Source organism: Hippocampus comes, unplaced genomic scaffold (assembly GCF_001891065.2).
Source record: "Hippocampus comes isolate QL1 unplaced genomic scaffold, H_comes_QL1_v1.1 scaffold11, whole genome shotgun sequence".
In the NCBI taxonomy this organism is placed as follows: domain Eukaryota; kingdom Metazoa; phylum Chordata; class Actinopteri; order Syngnathiformes; family Syngnathidae; genus Hippocampus; species Hippocampus comes.
Window position 1 is genome coordinate 171,200 of NW_017805123.1, and position 17,394 is coordinate 188,593.

At 46.1% G+C, this 17,394-nt stretch overlaps 1 protein-coding gene across 1 annotated transcript in view; it reads right to left on the reverse strand.

The window, feature by feature from the left end:
• The window catches only part of LOC109513661 (neurobeachin-like), a gene marked incomplete at its 5' end in the record, with an annotated part of 140,511 nt that overhangs the window by 101,665 nt on the left and 21,452 nt on the right, over positions 1 to 17,394 (reverse strand). The window contains 6 exons of the mRNA XM_019866240.1: positions 2,205 to 2,266; positions 6,608 to 6,735; positions 8,672 to 8,804; positions 10,950 to 11,092; positions 14,397 to 14,721; positions 17,117 to 17,291. Coding sequence (XP_019721799.1) covers positions 2,205 to 2,266; positions 6,608 to 6,735; positions 8,672 to 8,804; positions 10,950 to 11,092; positions 14,397 to 14,721; positions 17,117 to 17,291 — 966 coding nt within the window. The remainder of the gene's footprint in view (positions 1 to 2,204; positions 2,267 to 6,607; positions 6,736 to 8,671; positions 8,805 to 10,949; positions 11,093 to 14,396; positions 14,722 to 17,116; positions 17,292 to 17,394) is intronic.

A 17,394-nucleotide genomic window follows, 5' to 3' on the forward strand; every position in this document is an offset into this window, starting at 1 on the left:
ACATATATATATATATATATATATATATATATGTGTGTGTGTGTAAAATTATTATTTTTTTTTTTCCAAAAGAATTTATTTCAAAAAATGACAGTGAATGAATTCCAAATCCCATATCACGACCAAAAACCGGATTGTGAAAATTTCGGGCGGGCAGCAGGATCATTTTCAGCATTTTCCCCATCAATGACAGAAAACAGATATGGACCTCAAATCCCATAACTGGGGTTTTGTTTTTTTGGATTCCCCCGCTTTCATCTCGCTGAGATTCAGCAGGGCAGCGAGTATTTGTGAGCGCTTGGATCCGACCTGTCAGAGCGTCCGGAGCCTTTGCTTTTATCTGCTGGCCGATACTCTCCACATCTGGAGGCCTTCCATCACTAAATCTCCACTGGCTCCGCTCCTTCTCGCCGCCGCCGCCTCCGCCTCCGCCCACTCACTCCCCTCCTTCCCTCGCGTACACTCAAACTGTTACAAGAAACAGAGCTGCTTGACCTTTTCGCTCGGCCCAGGAAAGCGGAGAAGCTTCGGCGTTTGCGCAACCGTGACGGCCGCTATTAGTATGCAAGAATAAGAGGAGGCGGGTCATTAGCGCTAATTCATGCAGGAAAGTGACAGGCCACTAAACAGTCTCGGTTCAAGGGTCAGCAAAGCACCCCGCTAGCTGTCCCAATGCATTATTGCGAAGAGGGGCGGGGGGGGGGGGGGGGGCATTTGCTGCTTTGCACGATTGATCAAGTTGGTGCGTGTCCTCGGTTGACAGGTTTGTTGTTTGGCATTCAAAAACATAGCCTATTAAATTTTGGCTTATTTGCTGAAAAGCTCCCCTATTTAAGCTTCCGGTGCCATCTGGTGGCATCTTAGTGCCAAGGCAACATGTTGAAGTGAGTTGAGGAGTTTCATTTCGGCATAGGTCGTGCTTGCACCGCCATCTTGTGGCAACCATAGGACATTACAAACCCTTTTGGGTGGAGCGTCAACTACTTGAGCATTTGTGGGGTTTTCTGCACAGGCAATCCCCCTATTTAGAGTGGATTCGGACCGAGCAAAAACCATCATACCGTGTCTATTTTTGTCATGTTCGGCGGTTGCTAATGGCGACAGCAGTGGTGGTACACCCATCGGTGGCCGGTCTCTGTGCGAAAGGACGCGCGGCTCTTCTAGTTGGCGGGGCTTCAACCTGAACTTCATCCTCAGAACCCCAAATGGCAGAAAGCTCTTGAGCGGCCGAAATGATATCTGAGGATCCAGGGAGAATCATGGGGGGGGGTTCGGGACGGGCAGACCCGGCACGTTCTCACGTGCAATAAATCCAAATGTCCAGCAGAAAAAGCAGCAGAAAGGTGAGCCCCTCAGAGAACTTGAAATAACTCAACACCGGCTGTCCCATTTGTGGCCGAAATGCTATCTGAGGATCCAGGGAGAATCATGAAGGGGGTGCTGGGGGGTGGGCAGACCCGGCACGCTCTCACGTGCAATAAATCCAAATGTCCAGCAGAAAAAGCAGCAGAAAGGGGAGCCCCTCTTGAACTTGAAATAACTCAACACCGGCTGTCCCATTTGGACGTTTTTTTTGTTTTTTTTTTTTTGGTTGGAGTCTGAATGACAGCTCCCGTGGAAGCGAGGCCGAGCACCCCGGCGGAGAGAAGACGTCGGTGGCTGAGCCGATCCGCCCTCTCGTGTCTGGATCCACCAAAGAGGCACCAAGTAATGGCTTCCTTATGGCCGTCCCGATGCAAGACTGATGGGCTGACAGAAGGTATGTTAAATATCTCCCTTCTTACTGCTACATTGGGGCTCCGACCTTGCTTAAAACAAGGGCTTAACAAGAGCCTCGCAGGGTCAGTTCCGAGGTAATCAGTCAGTCAGGGAGGGGGGGAGAGCCCGGAAGGGTGGGGGGGCGATGAAGCCAGGCGAGAAAGTCGCTGCTGCCGGTTGTCAGCGGCGGGAACTTTTGACATCAACAAAAGCACGCCTTTCGGCAGCGGCACAGATACTGGAGACCGTTTTATTTAACCCTCTTGTTCGGTTTCAGGTCAAAGCTTCGACGGTTAAAAGTGAAGATGATACATACGCATTGCATGACCTTATTAATTATGGCAAATATGAAGCTATCCAGCAGAGGCGAGGCGACGCCGTCAAAGCGGTTGGAAGCACACACCTCGGGTCAATCGATCCCCGAGACAAATGGAAGGCAAACTTACTTGAGAACAAAGCAGCATCACCAGCTCCACCACCGACGTGCTTGACTTCATGCACACCAGACCTGGAGAGACAATGGGGAAAAAAAAAAAAAACACGCAGTTAGCCTCTACATATTGCATTTTCCCTTTTTTTTTTTTTTTTTTTTTTGGATGTAGTGTTGTAGAAGCTAGACGACACTTTGTCAACAGCACAGCGTGTGCAACACACTTTAATATTTTCTTAAGCCGACACAAACTCCAAAATATTGACTGGATTTCAAGCTCAAATGTCAATCTCTCTCCTTCTTCCAGTTATTTTTCATGTGGTCGAAACAACACTGCAGTTTTTGCAACACCCCCCCCCCCATCCACACACACACACACACACACCAAAAAACAAAACAAAAAAAAAAAACAAGAAGGCAACTCATTTTGCGCTCATTAAAGGCCACCGAGACTGGAAGAAGTTGTCGTCGTCTCCGGAATGACAGGCCGTCACTCAGAGGAGAGTGAACACGTCGGCTCTTTGGTAAAGCCGCAGAGGCTGCGCCGTGATGGCTTCATGAGGCCGGCCGGCGTCAGCACCCTCAAGTGTGTCACTTTTGCAAATATCGGCAGTGTTTCATTTCGCTGGATTTGGTTGATGACGTTGCCCCGCCAGGGAGATCGCCGTCATCGTGTCTGCAAACTGGCCGAAGACAATTATCGATATTGATTGAATTAAGAATTAATTAACAGGTTGTGGGGAAAAAAAAAGTGACCTTGACTTTGTGTTTGTATTCGCGAGTGCCTTTCCTAATTGCACAGTTTGAAAACATCCAATAAAATTGAATGCAATGAAATAAATTGTCTTGCCGCCAAGTTCACATCTTTGCAGTTTTTTTTTTTAGGGGGGGGCGGGGCTTTTCCATCATGCACTTCATGACATTTTTTTTCTGACATGAAGCTATTTTTCAATGGACACCGCTGGCGTCTTCTTCTCAGCACGCACTTTCGTAGTGCCAGTGGGTAGAAAAAAGGAGTTTGGTTTCGACGGCAACATGAACGGATGGTGGCCAGATGTTGTGAAGTTTGCCGCCACCATCTAGTGGCGGCGCGTCCGAAGCCAACGCTTCAACGTAGCCGTCCCTTTTTTGGCCTGGCCGAGGCGGCCCTAAAGGAGCATACCGTAAAGGCTCTGAGACCAAGTGACCCTTCTCTTGTACACGGGGGCGCTGCCGCCGTCGACCTCTTGTTACGGCGGTGACACGCCGCGCCGTAAGTCAGCACCGTGTGACGCGGGAGTCGGGCGGTCGTCTGACCCCGGCCTCGCGCCGGTAGACAAACTAAATGCGTTCTCTCGAAACAGGGAGCTGCCAGTCTTTTCGGCGTAAACAGCGGCCTGGGGTGAATGCGGCATTGTGGGGGTCGACGTCTCGGGCGGCGGCCGTCACAACAGCGGCACTGTTGGCGCGTCGGCCACCGGCTCCCGCTCGGCCGCAGCTCAGCGTAATTGCAACAGAGACCGCATGTCTGCGGGGGGGTGGGGGGTCGGTGAGGGGAAATTGGGGGGGGACCTGCGGTGGGGAAGTGAGAGGTCAGGGTGAGGCAAAAAAAGGGCACCAAGGGGCACAAGGGGGGCTCGACCCCGGATAACGTTAGGAGTGATGGATGGCTCATAATTACGAGTAAACGGTGCGCCTGTGCACCGACGCACAGTGTTCCAACTGTGCGATCCAGAGTGGTGGAGAAGGACGGAAGGAAGTTGGAAGGGACTTCGATCAACAACTGCAAAGATTAGCGCAAAAAAATATTTGAATTTGAACGCGATAAAAGGGCCGCAGTCGCTGCATGCCGTGTCGCTGCTAACTAGCGGCGCGAGGAGGCGATCAACTAACTCAGCGGTGCTTCACTTTGTCAGCCTACTGACAGATCCGAGTGGAAACACACATACTCAGATTTGTCCGGGCGTTGAGAACTTTTTTTTTTTTTTGCTAGCCGCAACAGGCAGAAACACAAACCATTGGGATAATAAACGCTTGGATTGACTTTAGGGTGAGGGTTGGAGTTTGAAATATGTGTGAAGGAACGTGCAAAGACAGATCAATTCAGCTTCGGTGAAGTGTGTTTCGCGTTACTTGGGCTACAAGGTCTCCGCCGTGCGCATACGGAGCAAGACAGCGGGGAGAAACCGACGGCACTGCCGCCACGTCAAGACGTGCTGCCGTGGCTAAATCTGTTCAGATGGGGCTCGGGGATTTTCATCCTGTTTAGCCACATTGGCTAAAAAAGGAGTCATGACCCCGGGGGGGCAACCCCCTAATGTTATTAAACGTGAGGACAATGTGTAATTTTGGTACTTGAGCAAGAAACATGAAATCGGCGCACATGATTTGCCACGCGGGCCACATAAAATGAGGTGGCGGAAAGTGAGTTTGACACCAGTGGTTTACATCATTTTGACTTCCAGGGTTTGAGTTTTGTAAACTGGAGAATGAGATCGGCTTGTGATAAAGATGAAAAAAAAAAAAAAAAGTATGCAGGACGTGTTTTGGGATGAGAAATGGAATTCAAAATGTGACCATCAAAATGCAAGAAAAAATGTGTTGGGATCTGCTGTTGAGTCCTGGAAGCCTGCAACTTCTCTCCAGCACAATGACTTGAATTACCCCCCTGTTCCAAGTCAAATGACCTCATTCGCTGCCGTCTCTCGGGCCAACTGGAATCCAAATGTCTGAATATTTTCCTCGAGAAGCTTTTAAACCAGTAGGTGTGGAAGAGGGTCTCGCCCAGCTCGTCTGTGCAATTCAAGCTTCCGCAAAACTCTCATGACAAACACAAACCAGTAGATGGCGCCACTGGGGTGGAGTTGAGGGGCTTGTCACATTCTTGAGGGTGAGAAACGACAACACGGTGGAAGAATGTTCCGCTCCTTCTGGACATTTGGAACGCTCTATTTGGATAATAACGTTTCCAAATGAATACAGTTTACATTGAGATGTAGCTCCTCCTTCCAGAATTTTTGGCTAATTCTAATCATCCCAAATTCAAGTTCCACAAGATAAATGTTCAATATTTCAACAATGCAATTAATTGCACGGGATTTCAGTGCCAAGTTGGCGCTTCAGCATTCACACACTAGTTCGACAGAATTTATCGTCTGTGCTTGCTGGATTAAGCTCGTTCCCTGGGTGCGCTAATCCCCATTTATACACGTGCACATTTATGTCAGAAGATAATAAAAAAACTGCAAATAATTCTGAGAACCCCCCAAGGTACACCGCACGGGGCACTGTGGGTTGAGGAAGCCCAGTTTAAGAGCAACCGTTTCCACGTTTGCCCTCCAGCAAGCAAAGCAAGAGCATGAAAACAAATGCCATTTATTCAATTGCCATTATTCAATTCCGCTCTCTGTCTGTCCAGCTGAAAAATAAACGGTGAAAAATGGAATAACTTGGAATGGGGATCAAACGGGCCGATGCGAGGTAACGTATTGATTTAAAGGCCATTCTTGAACTCAACGCGGCACACAAAGAAGCTCGACAAAGTGGGTCAAGTGTCATCCTTTCTCTCTGGCGGCGCTTATTTTTAGCCGACATTCAATCGCTGCACTCCAGCTGATATTGGTTTAGCTTTGTGTTAAACAGAGAAAAATATTCCGATTCAGGCAGTATTTAAAGAACACACGTGCACATGAGCACACATTTATCCCCATCTGGGACGACACACAGATAAAACGTCTGCAAACATTCACACAAGCGGGGTGGTAATAGCTGTCTGTGAAAAGATGCCAAACAAAAGCAAGTTTTACACACACACACACACACACACACACACACACACACACACGCACACACACACACACACACACACACACAAATGGCTGCTTCAAAACTAAAACCACCAAATTTCATTTCAATTTTCGAACATGAGAGCCTTGGAAGTTTTCCGTGCGTCTTATGATGTGTGCACGCTGGTAGTATAAGACAAGCAAAAGCTCAGCTCATCCCTTGGCTTCTCAGTACAACAGTAATGTTAGTCGTTCTTCGAATGAATGCTCATTGTTAGCCCGTGTGCTAGCAAATCTTTTTCGTCAATTCTCTCTTTCTAAAAATGTGTCTGTCGCAAGGCCGTGTGGATTTGCACCACATGCAGGGATCCGCTACTCAAATCCCATCCGTCAATTTTTGGAAAGTGTAACTTGATAGCTGGCTGATGAAGTGCTGCCTCCCCCAATGAAAATTCATGTGTTGCATCTTGTAAGGGGCCTTGTTTAAAAAAAAAAAAAAAAAATGTGTGATGACATCACACGTGGGCGTACCTTCAATGAGCAGCTCCTGTCCGTGACTGCACTGCCTCCCCCAATGAAAATGCATGTGTTGCATCTTGTAGGGGCCTTGTTTAAAAAAAAAAAATGTGTGTGATGACATCACACGTGCGCGTACCTTCAATGAGCAGCTCCTGTCCGTGACTGCCCAGCAGGGTTCGGGACAGGAAGGGCGCAAAGTCGACAAAGATTTCCCTCAGCAGTGGGGCGACCTTCTCCAACGCTCGCTCCAGTTTGGAGGTGATACTGCAAAGGCCAACGTGGCAACATTCAGCATACATTTAAAATAAGGATGCTTTTTTTTTAAGTCCTTTTTTGTAGCTTCGTGTAAATTTCGGTAAATCACAATTTGTTTTGTTTAATAATACGGTCATAAAATATCAAATAATCTGTCGGACATGACCTATTTTCATTCAATATTTATCATTAATTTTCATAATGCTGGATCCTTTTATTTATTTATTTATTTATTTTTTAAATAGTCCTTCTTGTGCCTTTGTGTAAATTTCAGTAAATAAAAATTTGCTTTCTTTAATAATACAGTCATAAAATATCAAATAATCAATCGGACATGACCTTTTTTCATTCAATATTTATCATTAATTTTCATAATGCGCCACAAGTAATGCATGAATTTGTTACTTTGTTTACTACATCTATTTTCAAAATGAAATGAGAGATTTTTGTTCTTTTGTTGTTGTTGTGAAACTGAGCCATCATTGAGTGACCTATTTTCATTCAATATTTATCATTAATTTTCATAATGCAACACAAGTAATGCATGAATTTGTTACTTTGTTACTACATCTATTTTCAAAATGAAATGAGGGATTTTTGTTCTTTTGTTGTTGTTGTTGTGAAACTGAGCCATCATTGAGTGGCGGGTTACGCCAGGTTACGGCGGGCACGGCTGCCATGGCAACTGATCCCCGATTTGTGCAGAGGGACACACGTGAGTGCAGAAAGAGCCCGGCGGGACTGTCACAAACTATTAGAGCCGAGGGGAGAGGAGGCAAGGGCACTCGGGCACAAAACACACACACACACACACACACACACACACACACACACACACACACACACACACACACACACACACACACAAACACAATGCAGACCAAATTCTCTGCAGAAAAGGCTCAAATCCATCCAAGGCTCATTCCAGACTTGGCTGACATGCCACCACCGAACGAGAACATTTCACGAACGACAGAGACATGTTGTGTCACTTCAGGCCTGACCGATTCATCGGTTGGCCAATTTCATGGGTCAATTATCTCTCTGAAAAATAGCAAAAAAAAAAAAAAAAAAACGTTCAAAAATATAATTTTCTTTTTTTTTTTTTCATCACAAGTGAACAATTACAACATAAGACAAATCCAATGACACCCCCCCAGACCTCAAAAAATGTTCTGCTTATTTTTTTTTTGTAAAAAAGTTCCAGACTTGCCCCCCCAACGGTGGCATTTTGCTCCTAAGACTTACAGTGTGACCCCCTCACATTTCAGGTTAGGGGCCAGTGGGCTCCCAGTGAAAAAAAAAAATTTAGGTTGGTTTGGAGGTATTAAGACTTAGGAGACCAAAAATAAAATGATTTTAATTTTTTCCCTTTATCATCCGACTAAGCAGTTATTCCAAAATATTTTTTTCAAATAGCAAGTAGCCGCAGAAAGCTCTTGAAAATGTTTTTTTTTTTTCTCTTTTGTCCCCATCTTATGTTTAAAATAACAGATAACATTAGCTTGATTTTGTTGCCGACCTTGCTTCTGTTGAAACATTTTGGATGACATCTTTTACGTAGTAGCAATGATGCTCTTAGTTCGTGTCTCTGGGCATGTATGCAAGCTGTGTGACTCGAAGCGTGTCGCTATTTCCAGAAAGAGAAGCAAAAACCAGGAGCGACATGACTCAGCAGTAATGAACTAAATCGACGGCATGCCAAATGAAGGTCATCATAAAGAAAGAGTGCGCTGTGGACGCTCGAGCTGGACGAATCAAATGTTATGATGCCTTATGATAAGATAAGATAACCTTTATTTGTCCCACACTGGGGAAATTTGAACGGCTTTTCTCGAAAATGTTTGATTTCAACAAAGGGTCCATTTTCCCCCCGAAACGCTGTTGACGAAAATTGCTCTTTCCGGTCGGTGAAACTTGACTCGAGGATGGTTGTTGCTCGTACCTCATGTTCTCAAGAGTGTCTTCGGGCATGGGCGCCACCGTCTGCACAGCCGGGAGGTTCTTCCTGGTGGCGCCGTTGACGAGGGCGGACGAGGACGACGTCCCGGCGCCGCCGGCGGAGGCATCGATGGCTCCTGAACACGGCAAAGACGACAGTCACCATTTCACATTCCAATTGACAAAAAAAAAAAAAAAAGAATAAAAAATACAATGAAAGAACACATACATGGGATGTCATATACACGTGAGCAAAGGGGTTGGGGAAAAGAAATTGACTCAACTTCTTCGCAAGCAACTCGATATTTTTTTTCTTATGAGGGCTGGAATGGATGACTCGAATTTCCAAAATGAAGTGATGTGACGTGATGACAAACTCGCAGCCGGATCAGATCTGGATTCAATTTATTTTCAGCAACTTGTTCGCCCGCACATATATTAGAAGTTTTATTCAAACACTCCAGGAGATTTTGACATATTGACCCCCGCCCCCTCGTCTTTTTTTTTTTTTTAATGCTTTTTTTTTACCCGAACTTAACCGGATCAGATCTGGATTCAACTGACTTCATCGGACTGAAGATGTCCTGACTGACTCCCACATCAACGTCACCTCCAGATGCAGTGAAGTGCTGCAATGGTGCCGCAGCTTGAACGGGAAGAACCGCCAAGCGATCCAGTGCTACCCTGGACCTGAAGCGGCATCAGATGTTTGACATGGTGACAATAAAGCATGTTGTGCTTTTCGGAAGCGGGGGAAACCCCCAAACAATGTGAGATGACGGGGGGACGGAGGGGTGGGGGTGTCTGCGTGAACGCCTCTGGCTTTTCGCTGCATTGGCCTCATTCCTACACAGGCTCACTGAGGAGAGGGGAATTTTTTTTTTTTTTGCTAATTTTCTATTTATTTATTTATTTGTTTGTTTGGACAGCTTCGTGTTAAGTTGCGGGTCAAATCGACCCAGTTAAGACGCTTATCAGCATGAAATCCAATGGTGACGGGTCCATTTCACATTTCGGCAAAGTAGGCATAATGAGGCTGTAGAAAGAAGCCCTTTCGGAGAATTCATCTTGCCCCGGGTCAAAGTGACCCGTTAAGTGAATTGCGAGGAATTGCGAGAAGAAACCCAGCAAGAGGATTTGGGGGGGGGGGGGTGCAAACAAAAGGTAACGGCGCTCCTCATGGTGAGACTGCTGAGTGAAATGTCAACACCGAAATATACGGCGCACATATCAAGCACGGAACACAAGTGCATTCGTGTGGAGGCAAGTGTGTCGCTGGCTTGCAGGAGGGGGAATTCTGCAGGCTCAAACAAAGCTTGTTATTATCCGGCTCCATGCGAGACCGCCATGGGGAAGTCTACAGCGCCATCTGGTGGAGTTTAGGAAGAAGGAAAATGTCTTTTTTTGGGGGGAGTGGGTAAATGCGGATCACATGGTTGTTTGTATGTGTGGTTTTTTTTTTCTTTTTCTTTTTTAAACCAAACACGTTCACGAGTCAATGTGGCCCTTTTTAAACCCGCATCCACATTCACAATTGGTCTGAAATGAATTGATTCCACGATCCAAGGAAAACAGATTTTGACTTTTGAAATTGATTTATTCATTTTTTTTATGACTGCACAGCTACTGTATGCGCATTCTTTGCCATAATACAACTGCTTCGAATGCTTGACCCCTGGATAAATGTGCAAAATTTGATTCAAATTGGTGAGAAAATCGAGCAATGATGATTGACACCAGAATCGGACAGATTCTCACTGAAATTTGACCAGCAGAGATCTGCATTCAGTTTTGACCTTTTTTTTTTGTTTGTTTGTGCATTCTCACCCACGTTTAACTGGATTGGACCAGGAGGGATTTCAATTTGTGGCCCCTTCTGAGCATTGCAAATTGGAACCAAATCAGAACAGGGAGTGAAGACATTCTGATTATTTTTTTCCATTACCTGACTTGATCTGGAACCGATCAAGTTTCAAATTGGTTTGATGTGACAGTTTCTGACCCAGCAAATCCAACAAATACTTTCAAAGGAATTTGTTATGGCGTGTGGATTTTCACCGAAAGTGAATTGAATCAGATCTGGATTCAATTGGGTTTGACTGCAAATCCTCACCCAACGCAAATTTGATTCAAAGTGGATTGGATGTTTTCAAACAAACGTGCGTTTGGAGTGTGGACTCCAAATGGAACTGGATCAAATCAGGATGGAATTTGCTTGGCCATTTTCAAAAATCGGACCGGCAACATAACGGGAGTGTTCAGGGAGCTGGCAGCAGACGTACCCATGGTGTTGATCATGCTCTTTGGATTGCTCGAGGTAGCCGCAAAGATGTTGGGCGTCACCGGGCCGGTAGCGGGGCTGCCCCCCGCCGTAGTGACGGCAAGGCCTCCCGGGGGCGGCTTCTTCGCGGGCACCACCACGCTCCTGCGGGTCCAAACGCCACAACATCACAATCTGACACGCATCAAGCTAACAGCATTTTTTTTTTATTTTATTTGTTTTATACATGCTGCCCACCCCACTACCCAAATAAAAATCCAAACACGAAATGCTTTGACTACATTTGGATTATAATGCATAGACGAATCTTCCGCATTTGCTTGATACATTTTCAAATGAATCTTGAGTCACTTTGACCCGCGACAAAACATGAAGCTGAGACAAAGTATTTTGGAAAATGGGCTATGCTATGAAAAAAGTATTTTTTTAATTTCTCACATTCAATTAGTTGCATCTACGGCTATAGAGTAGAGACACAAACACACACACACACACACACAGAGTATAAAGAATGGAAGTGCTGTCTACATGTTCAAACTGCATTCTGTTATGGTGGCTTACAATCATACTAAATAATCACTTTTTTTTTAGGAATAAAGCCTCCGTCTTGTTTTTGATGAACACAAAAGCCTCAATCAGTCAATCCATCCATCCATCCAAGGATACACGAGAGAAAGGTCATTTTATGGCCGCCGATCTGTGATGCAATCGCTCGTGACTGGACAATGATCAAAGACAGGAACTTTTGTACTCGGCGCATCTGCGTTTGCTCTTTGGATTTGTGTGGATGTCGGATGACAGCTGATAGCCAGCTGAGGCCCGTTTGGGTCTGTAAGCGAAAAGCTTGCGTCTGTCGGAGGCCCGTCTCTGGAAATGCTCAAAGCCGGACAACGCACAATCCCTCCGTTTCATGTTGCATGTTACAGGAAACGCTTGCGATGTGACCCCGGCATGTACAGCAAAGGAAAGAGTACGGCTGGGTGAGATCTGGTTCACGTTTTGTTTTGTTTTTTTGTTTTATTTTTTAACAAATAAATAAACACATCCCCACCAAATCTTTTGATGAAAAGAAAAAATAAAGTTTTGCTTTGTCAACTGAATTTTAGCAATAAAAACAAAATTTGGTGGACATAAAAGTACGCGTGAAAAAAGTCTCCAAAGGCCATTGTTCGAAACAGAACAGGAATCCTACAAAGTTCAATCGGTAGCGCCCCCTGGAAAGTTGGAGAGGAAAAAAAAATACATTTCATCCCCTGACACTTATCAACACAAAATAAACATGACGTGGATGAGAAAAGGCTGCCCAAAAAAAGTCTCGAGGACCCATGCCAGAAATTCAACAGGAAGTCGGCCATTTTGGTTCAAAGTGGCTTAGTCGCTGACTCGAAAGTTCCCGCAAATGAGCGCCATTCGGAAGCAAGCGGGTGACGCCGAATTGCGAAGCTTTTGAGTCCACTCTGCAGAAGACGTTTGCCGATCATCGTGTGGGTGCGAGGGTTCGTTGGGCCGACGGTTTTCATTATTCATAGTTATCTTGTGTTGCTGAAACCCATTCGGAGCCCTGCCTGACAACCGGCTGACGACAAACCCAAAATTGCACTAATTTTGTTTTTCTTCTCCTCGGCGCCGCAGATCAAAACTGCCAACAGCGAGTGAGAGAAGGAGCTTGAAAGCTCGCCAAAGTACGCATCCTCATCTCCAGAGATTTTTTTTCCTTTTTTTTTTTTTTGCGCTCTGAAGCTAACTGATGACAAGCATCATTTATCTGGCGGCCCTTTCTTCTGCTCTCCTCATCGACAGCTATCAGAACATCTCCCGGAGACGAGGGAACTGCTGGAGGAACGCCGCCCGCGCCCCCCCGCTCGCTCACATTTGACGTGAATAATTCATGAGCCCGCCGCTCATGAATCATGCATGGCTTATCTGGAGCATATTTTATTAATAGGATTGTCTTAATTGAGTTGCGCCGAATAAAGCGGGGATTAATCTGGGAATGAATATTAACGAGGCCCACGTCGCACCGTACAACATATCCGTGTGGGCGCTTCCTTTCCGCGGTGCCCGTTTCACCTCATCCTGGCGTGTTTCCTTTCGTGATACAAAAGGAAGATAGAGAGGGGAGCTGAAATTGAAAGCAATTATCATTTGGCTGCATCGATCCTAAGCCCAAATATGTCACGAGAGGCAACCTCGGGGAGCTCATTCGGAAGGAGGACTGCGATATTTCGACTGGACAAGCACCGCATTCGGACTGGACGACATGTGGGGGTATACGGAACCTCAAAGGTTGGGAAAGACCCCAAGTGAGCTTTTCTCGACTGCTTTTTGAATGACGTCAAGCAGGTGTTCTCGGCGCGGAGTCATTCACCTCGCGCCCATTTTCCTTCCTGATGTCGTCAAGTTCAATCTGCGTCCATCCCGACAGCCCAATGAAAGGCCGGCGGCGCATTTGTCTGACAGGTGGCAAACAATCAGACACGGCGAACGGGAGACGCCAGACCAAGTCATACGGCGAGACGGCGTGTGTGAAAGGGTTTCAAAAACGATACTCTCGGCTGTAGAAACTCATTTGGGGCTGCCACGTCGCGTTAGCGCCGTGAAGGCTCAGGCGGACGCGGCCGCACGGACCGCTTCTGTTTAATCTGTCATCAACACCCTGGAGACCCCCGCCACCTTCATACCCCCCCAAACCGATTCATCAGGCTCACCTCGGAGGCCGCGCATGCATTACAAGCCCCGCATTGTTGCTCGCACGTCAGGATGGCATACGAATCGGTTGGGGGTTTCGGGTTTACGTGGGCCAATCTTGCATTTTCTTTGGCCTTCGTGTATAAAGTGCACTCGAATGACAGGTGGAGAGGACTCGAGTCACGGGATTCGACGTAGACTCGCATTCAAGCTACAAAGAAAAACGAACGGCTACAGGGGATATTGTCATCTGGCTGCCTGAAGATGTCCACATTTCAGCTTACAAAAATTTGAGGATTACACGTTGTGGTTTTTCTCGCTAATCTTTGCCTGGTGAGTCATTCAAGATGTTTTACAAGCAAAAGTTCATTTTAGGACATTTGAGATTGCCTTAAATGAGCTTATTACATTTAAAAAAAGTAATTAATTACTGTAATTAAAAAAATGCATGAATTACTATTGTCTTTGCGGCAGTGGACGAATGGGCACGTTGCTATCATGAATCATGAACATCAAATCAAAAAAATATAAATATTTTTCTTGATTTGATGTTCATGATTCAAAAAAACCAAATCAGAATGATTTCACCTGTTACACGGTGCTTCGGGTTTTCCCCTCCCCTTGAATTCTGAAGTAATTGTTTGGAGGACTAATTTTGTTGAACGACACGACTTGACGAGTCTTGTCAAGGTTGAGTCAACGAGTTGTCGTCATCAACGCGTGAGCGTAAAGCATTTTGGTGTTTTCCTGCCCCCGGTACCTGTCAAAGGAGTGAAACTGCATGGGCAGGGCCCTCTGGGCCTCGGCCGCGAGGTCCGGGCAGGAGACCGTCTGTAGCCCCGCCTCCACGCCCTCCATGGGCGGGGCCACCAGACTCTTGAGGATCTCCTTGACGTTGAGCCCCGAGGACGAGGGCGGCGGAGGCTCGGGGAAGAGCTCGCCGGCGGCGCGGTCCGGCCCGGGCTCACGGCCGTTGATTACGCTGACGAGCCCCTCGGTCGGGATGCTCGGCTCGCTGTGGGGAAACGATCGCTCCTCTGAAGCTGGAGGAAGGTCTGGAGGGTCCACAAATGTCTGCGTGGCTTCTGAGGGAGACCCGAATAAGAGCGCAGAAACATAAGTCCAAGACTGACAACATTTTTAGAAATGATAAAATATTTGAGACTCATATATCAATTGCATTATACACTCACCGTCCATAACATTAGGAACACGGGGTGCAACATATCAAATATATTGACAGAAAAACACATGTTGCACACGATAACCCCGCCCCTCCCGCATGTGCAGGTATTTGAGTTTATTCATGTGGCTATTGCAGAGGTTTTTTCCATTCCCATACTGTGCCCCTCCTTTATAGATGCGACGTTTGGGATGTGTTTTTCCCCCCTCTCTGTCCTTGTTTTTCTTTTTAATCAAGTAAAATCAGCTCACCATTTAGAGACGGGACAGGCTTCTCCATTCTGTCTCCCTCTGTTGGCTACTGTCATGTCTCTTCGACGAGTTGCAACTATTAAGAGTGAATTTTGTTGCATGTGCAATGGCAATAAATTCGATTCCATTCCACTTATACACTCACATATATTGAGATGCAACAAATATGGCAGGTCATATTTGCACCCTAATGAGGTTAGCGGGGCCGGGGGCAGCCTGCGAGTGGTCCGCTCCGAATCCCAGACAATGGTTTGTCTCTCAGAGTGGGGCGAATTCCCCCATTTTCTGTCTTCCAGCAACCTCTTTGATCCCATTTCACTCTGGCAGATTGCTCGGCTAATGGCCGCTGACAGACGGTGGCTGGAAAGAACCGGCCGGCCGGGATGTGCTTCGCCTTCCACCAAAACCAGCAAAAGAGGAGCTGGGCAATGAGCGACTGCCTTGTCGTCACTTAGCTTGTACATGCTCGTTTTTTTTTTTTTTTTTTAAATTAATCCCTGGAGGCGGTGTTGACTGGCACGCAGGATTTATGTCATTTATCGGGCAGCCAACGCGCGACCCAATATGGTTTCTATCTCTATCACCGCTCTTTTATACTCCCGTCGTTCCAGGACGCCCTTAACGGCCCATGCTGTCCTGCCCCAATGCGCTCCTTTTCTTGCGCACTAAACAAAGAGAAAGCCACAGGATGTCTTAGGATTTGAAATATATCTTTTGTGACACCAGTCCTGGAACCTTTATGATACTCTCTCCTATATTATCACCATTTTTTTGGTCTTGCAGAGCAACGATGTCTCCCGATGAGCTGGTGTACTTGGGAGTCCTAGCAGCCTCCATCCCGCTTGGATTCCTTTTCCGTTACCTCAGTGAGTGTCTTTTGGAGTCCTTCCTTGTTTTTGGACAGTTGTAATCTGTCTAATACAATTTGTCCAGTGGCGTTTCATTGTTCACTGCTTGGCAGGAGATGGGAGTTGGGGTCTTGATGATATCGTCTTTTGGTTTCAGGTCCTCCTGTAAAGCAGGGGGCTGCCATGCTTCTGGGCCTCTCCATTACTATCGCCACCTGTCAAGTGCACACCCTCCACTCGCTCGTGACGGTGATCGGAACGTGGATTATTATCAAGAGTAGCTGGAGGTACCTGGAGTAGTTTATTTATTTATTTATTTATTTATTTTTACATTTTTATTTATTTTTGTAGACCACCGGGATATAGTGGAGTCTCAAAATATTTGAGAAGAGTAAAATATAGCACATGATTTAAAAAAAAAAACAAAACAAAAACAGACCATGCATGTAGCAAAATGTGTTCTGTTCCTTTTGGCCATAATTCTACGAGGAATGTTTGGCGCAAACACGCCACTGCTCATCAACCAATGAACACCATAAGCTTAGTGATGACAGCCTCATGCTATCTTCAAAGTAGCCGTCAGTGTTCGCGCATAACCATCAGGCTTCTGTTAGAAAGCAAAACAATGTCATGAAAAGCCTACTAGAACATCTGAAATGCGTTTGTGGTAAATCAGAGGCTTTGTCCATGGTGGCATGTGTGTGCCAAGGATGTGGTTTATCTTTTTTTTTTTTTTTTTTTTTTTAAATTAATCCCTGGAGGCGAAATTCATTTTGGCCTACGCGCGCCACAATGTACACCGCCTGACAACTGGATTTTCTCATGCCGAAGTAGATTCAAGCAACGTGAGGGTGCGCTACCTTGTGACAATGATGGAAATGACAGTTTGAGCTGAGATGTTTTTTCTTTTGTTTTGTATATCGATTTTCTGTTCCACATTTGTGATTTGAAGACTGTACAGTTCATATTTTAAACGTTTTAACGTTTTAAAATAAACCATTAATTAAATACCTCCATACATATTTTTTTTAGTAACTTCATTTGTTCTTCCTCCTTGTGGGTGATTTGGAGACTATACCGTTTCTTATGTAAAGACAAACAAATCTAACAAAAGAAGCCAACGACATAAACCACATTCCAACAACATGCGCGGCAGGTGAATGGACAAGCGTGAACATTCGGAGAGTTGAGGACTCACCTGCAGCAGCGGGCGCGTTAGCATCCTGATGGCGTTGCGCACCGTGGCCCGGCTTGGCGCTTGACCTGCCCGTCTCGCGCTGAGGCTCCAGGATGTCGCGGTACTTGGACACCATCAGAACCGAAATGAAGTAGACCACGGCCAGAGCCAGGAACTGAGCTTGCTTGCTGTCGTCCTGCCGAGGAGAGTCAGAAGACGATGCCTCACATTGCTCTTGAAACATCGTAGAAAGGGTTCTGTCAGTCGTCATCTGTACCTGTGGGTAAAAAACAAAAAAA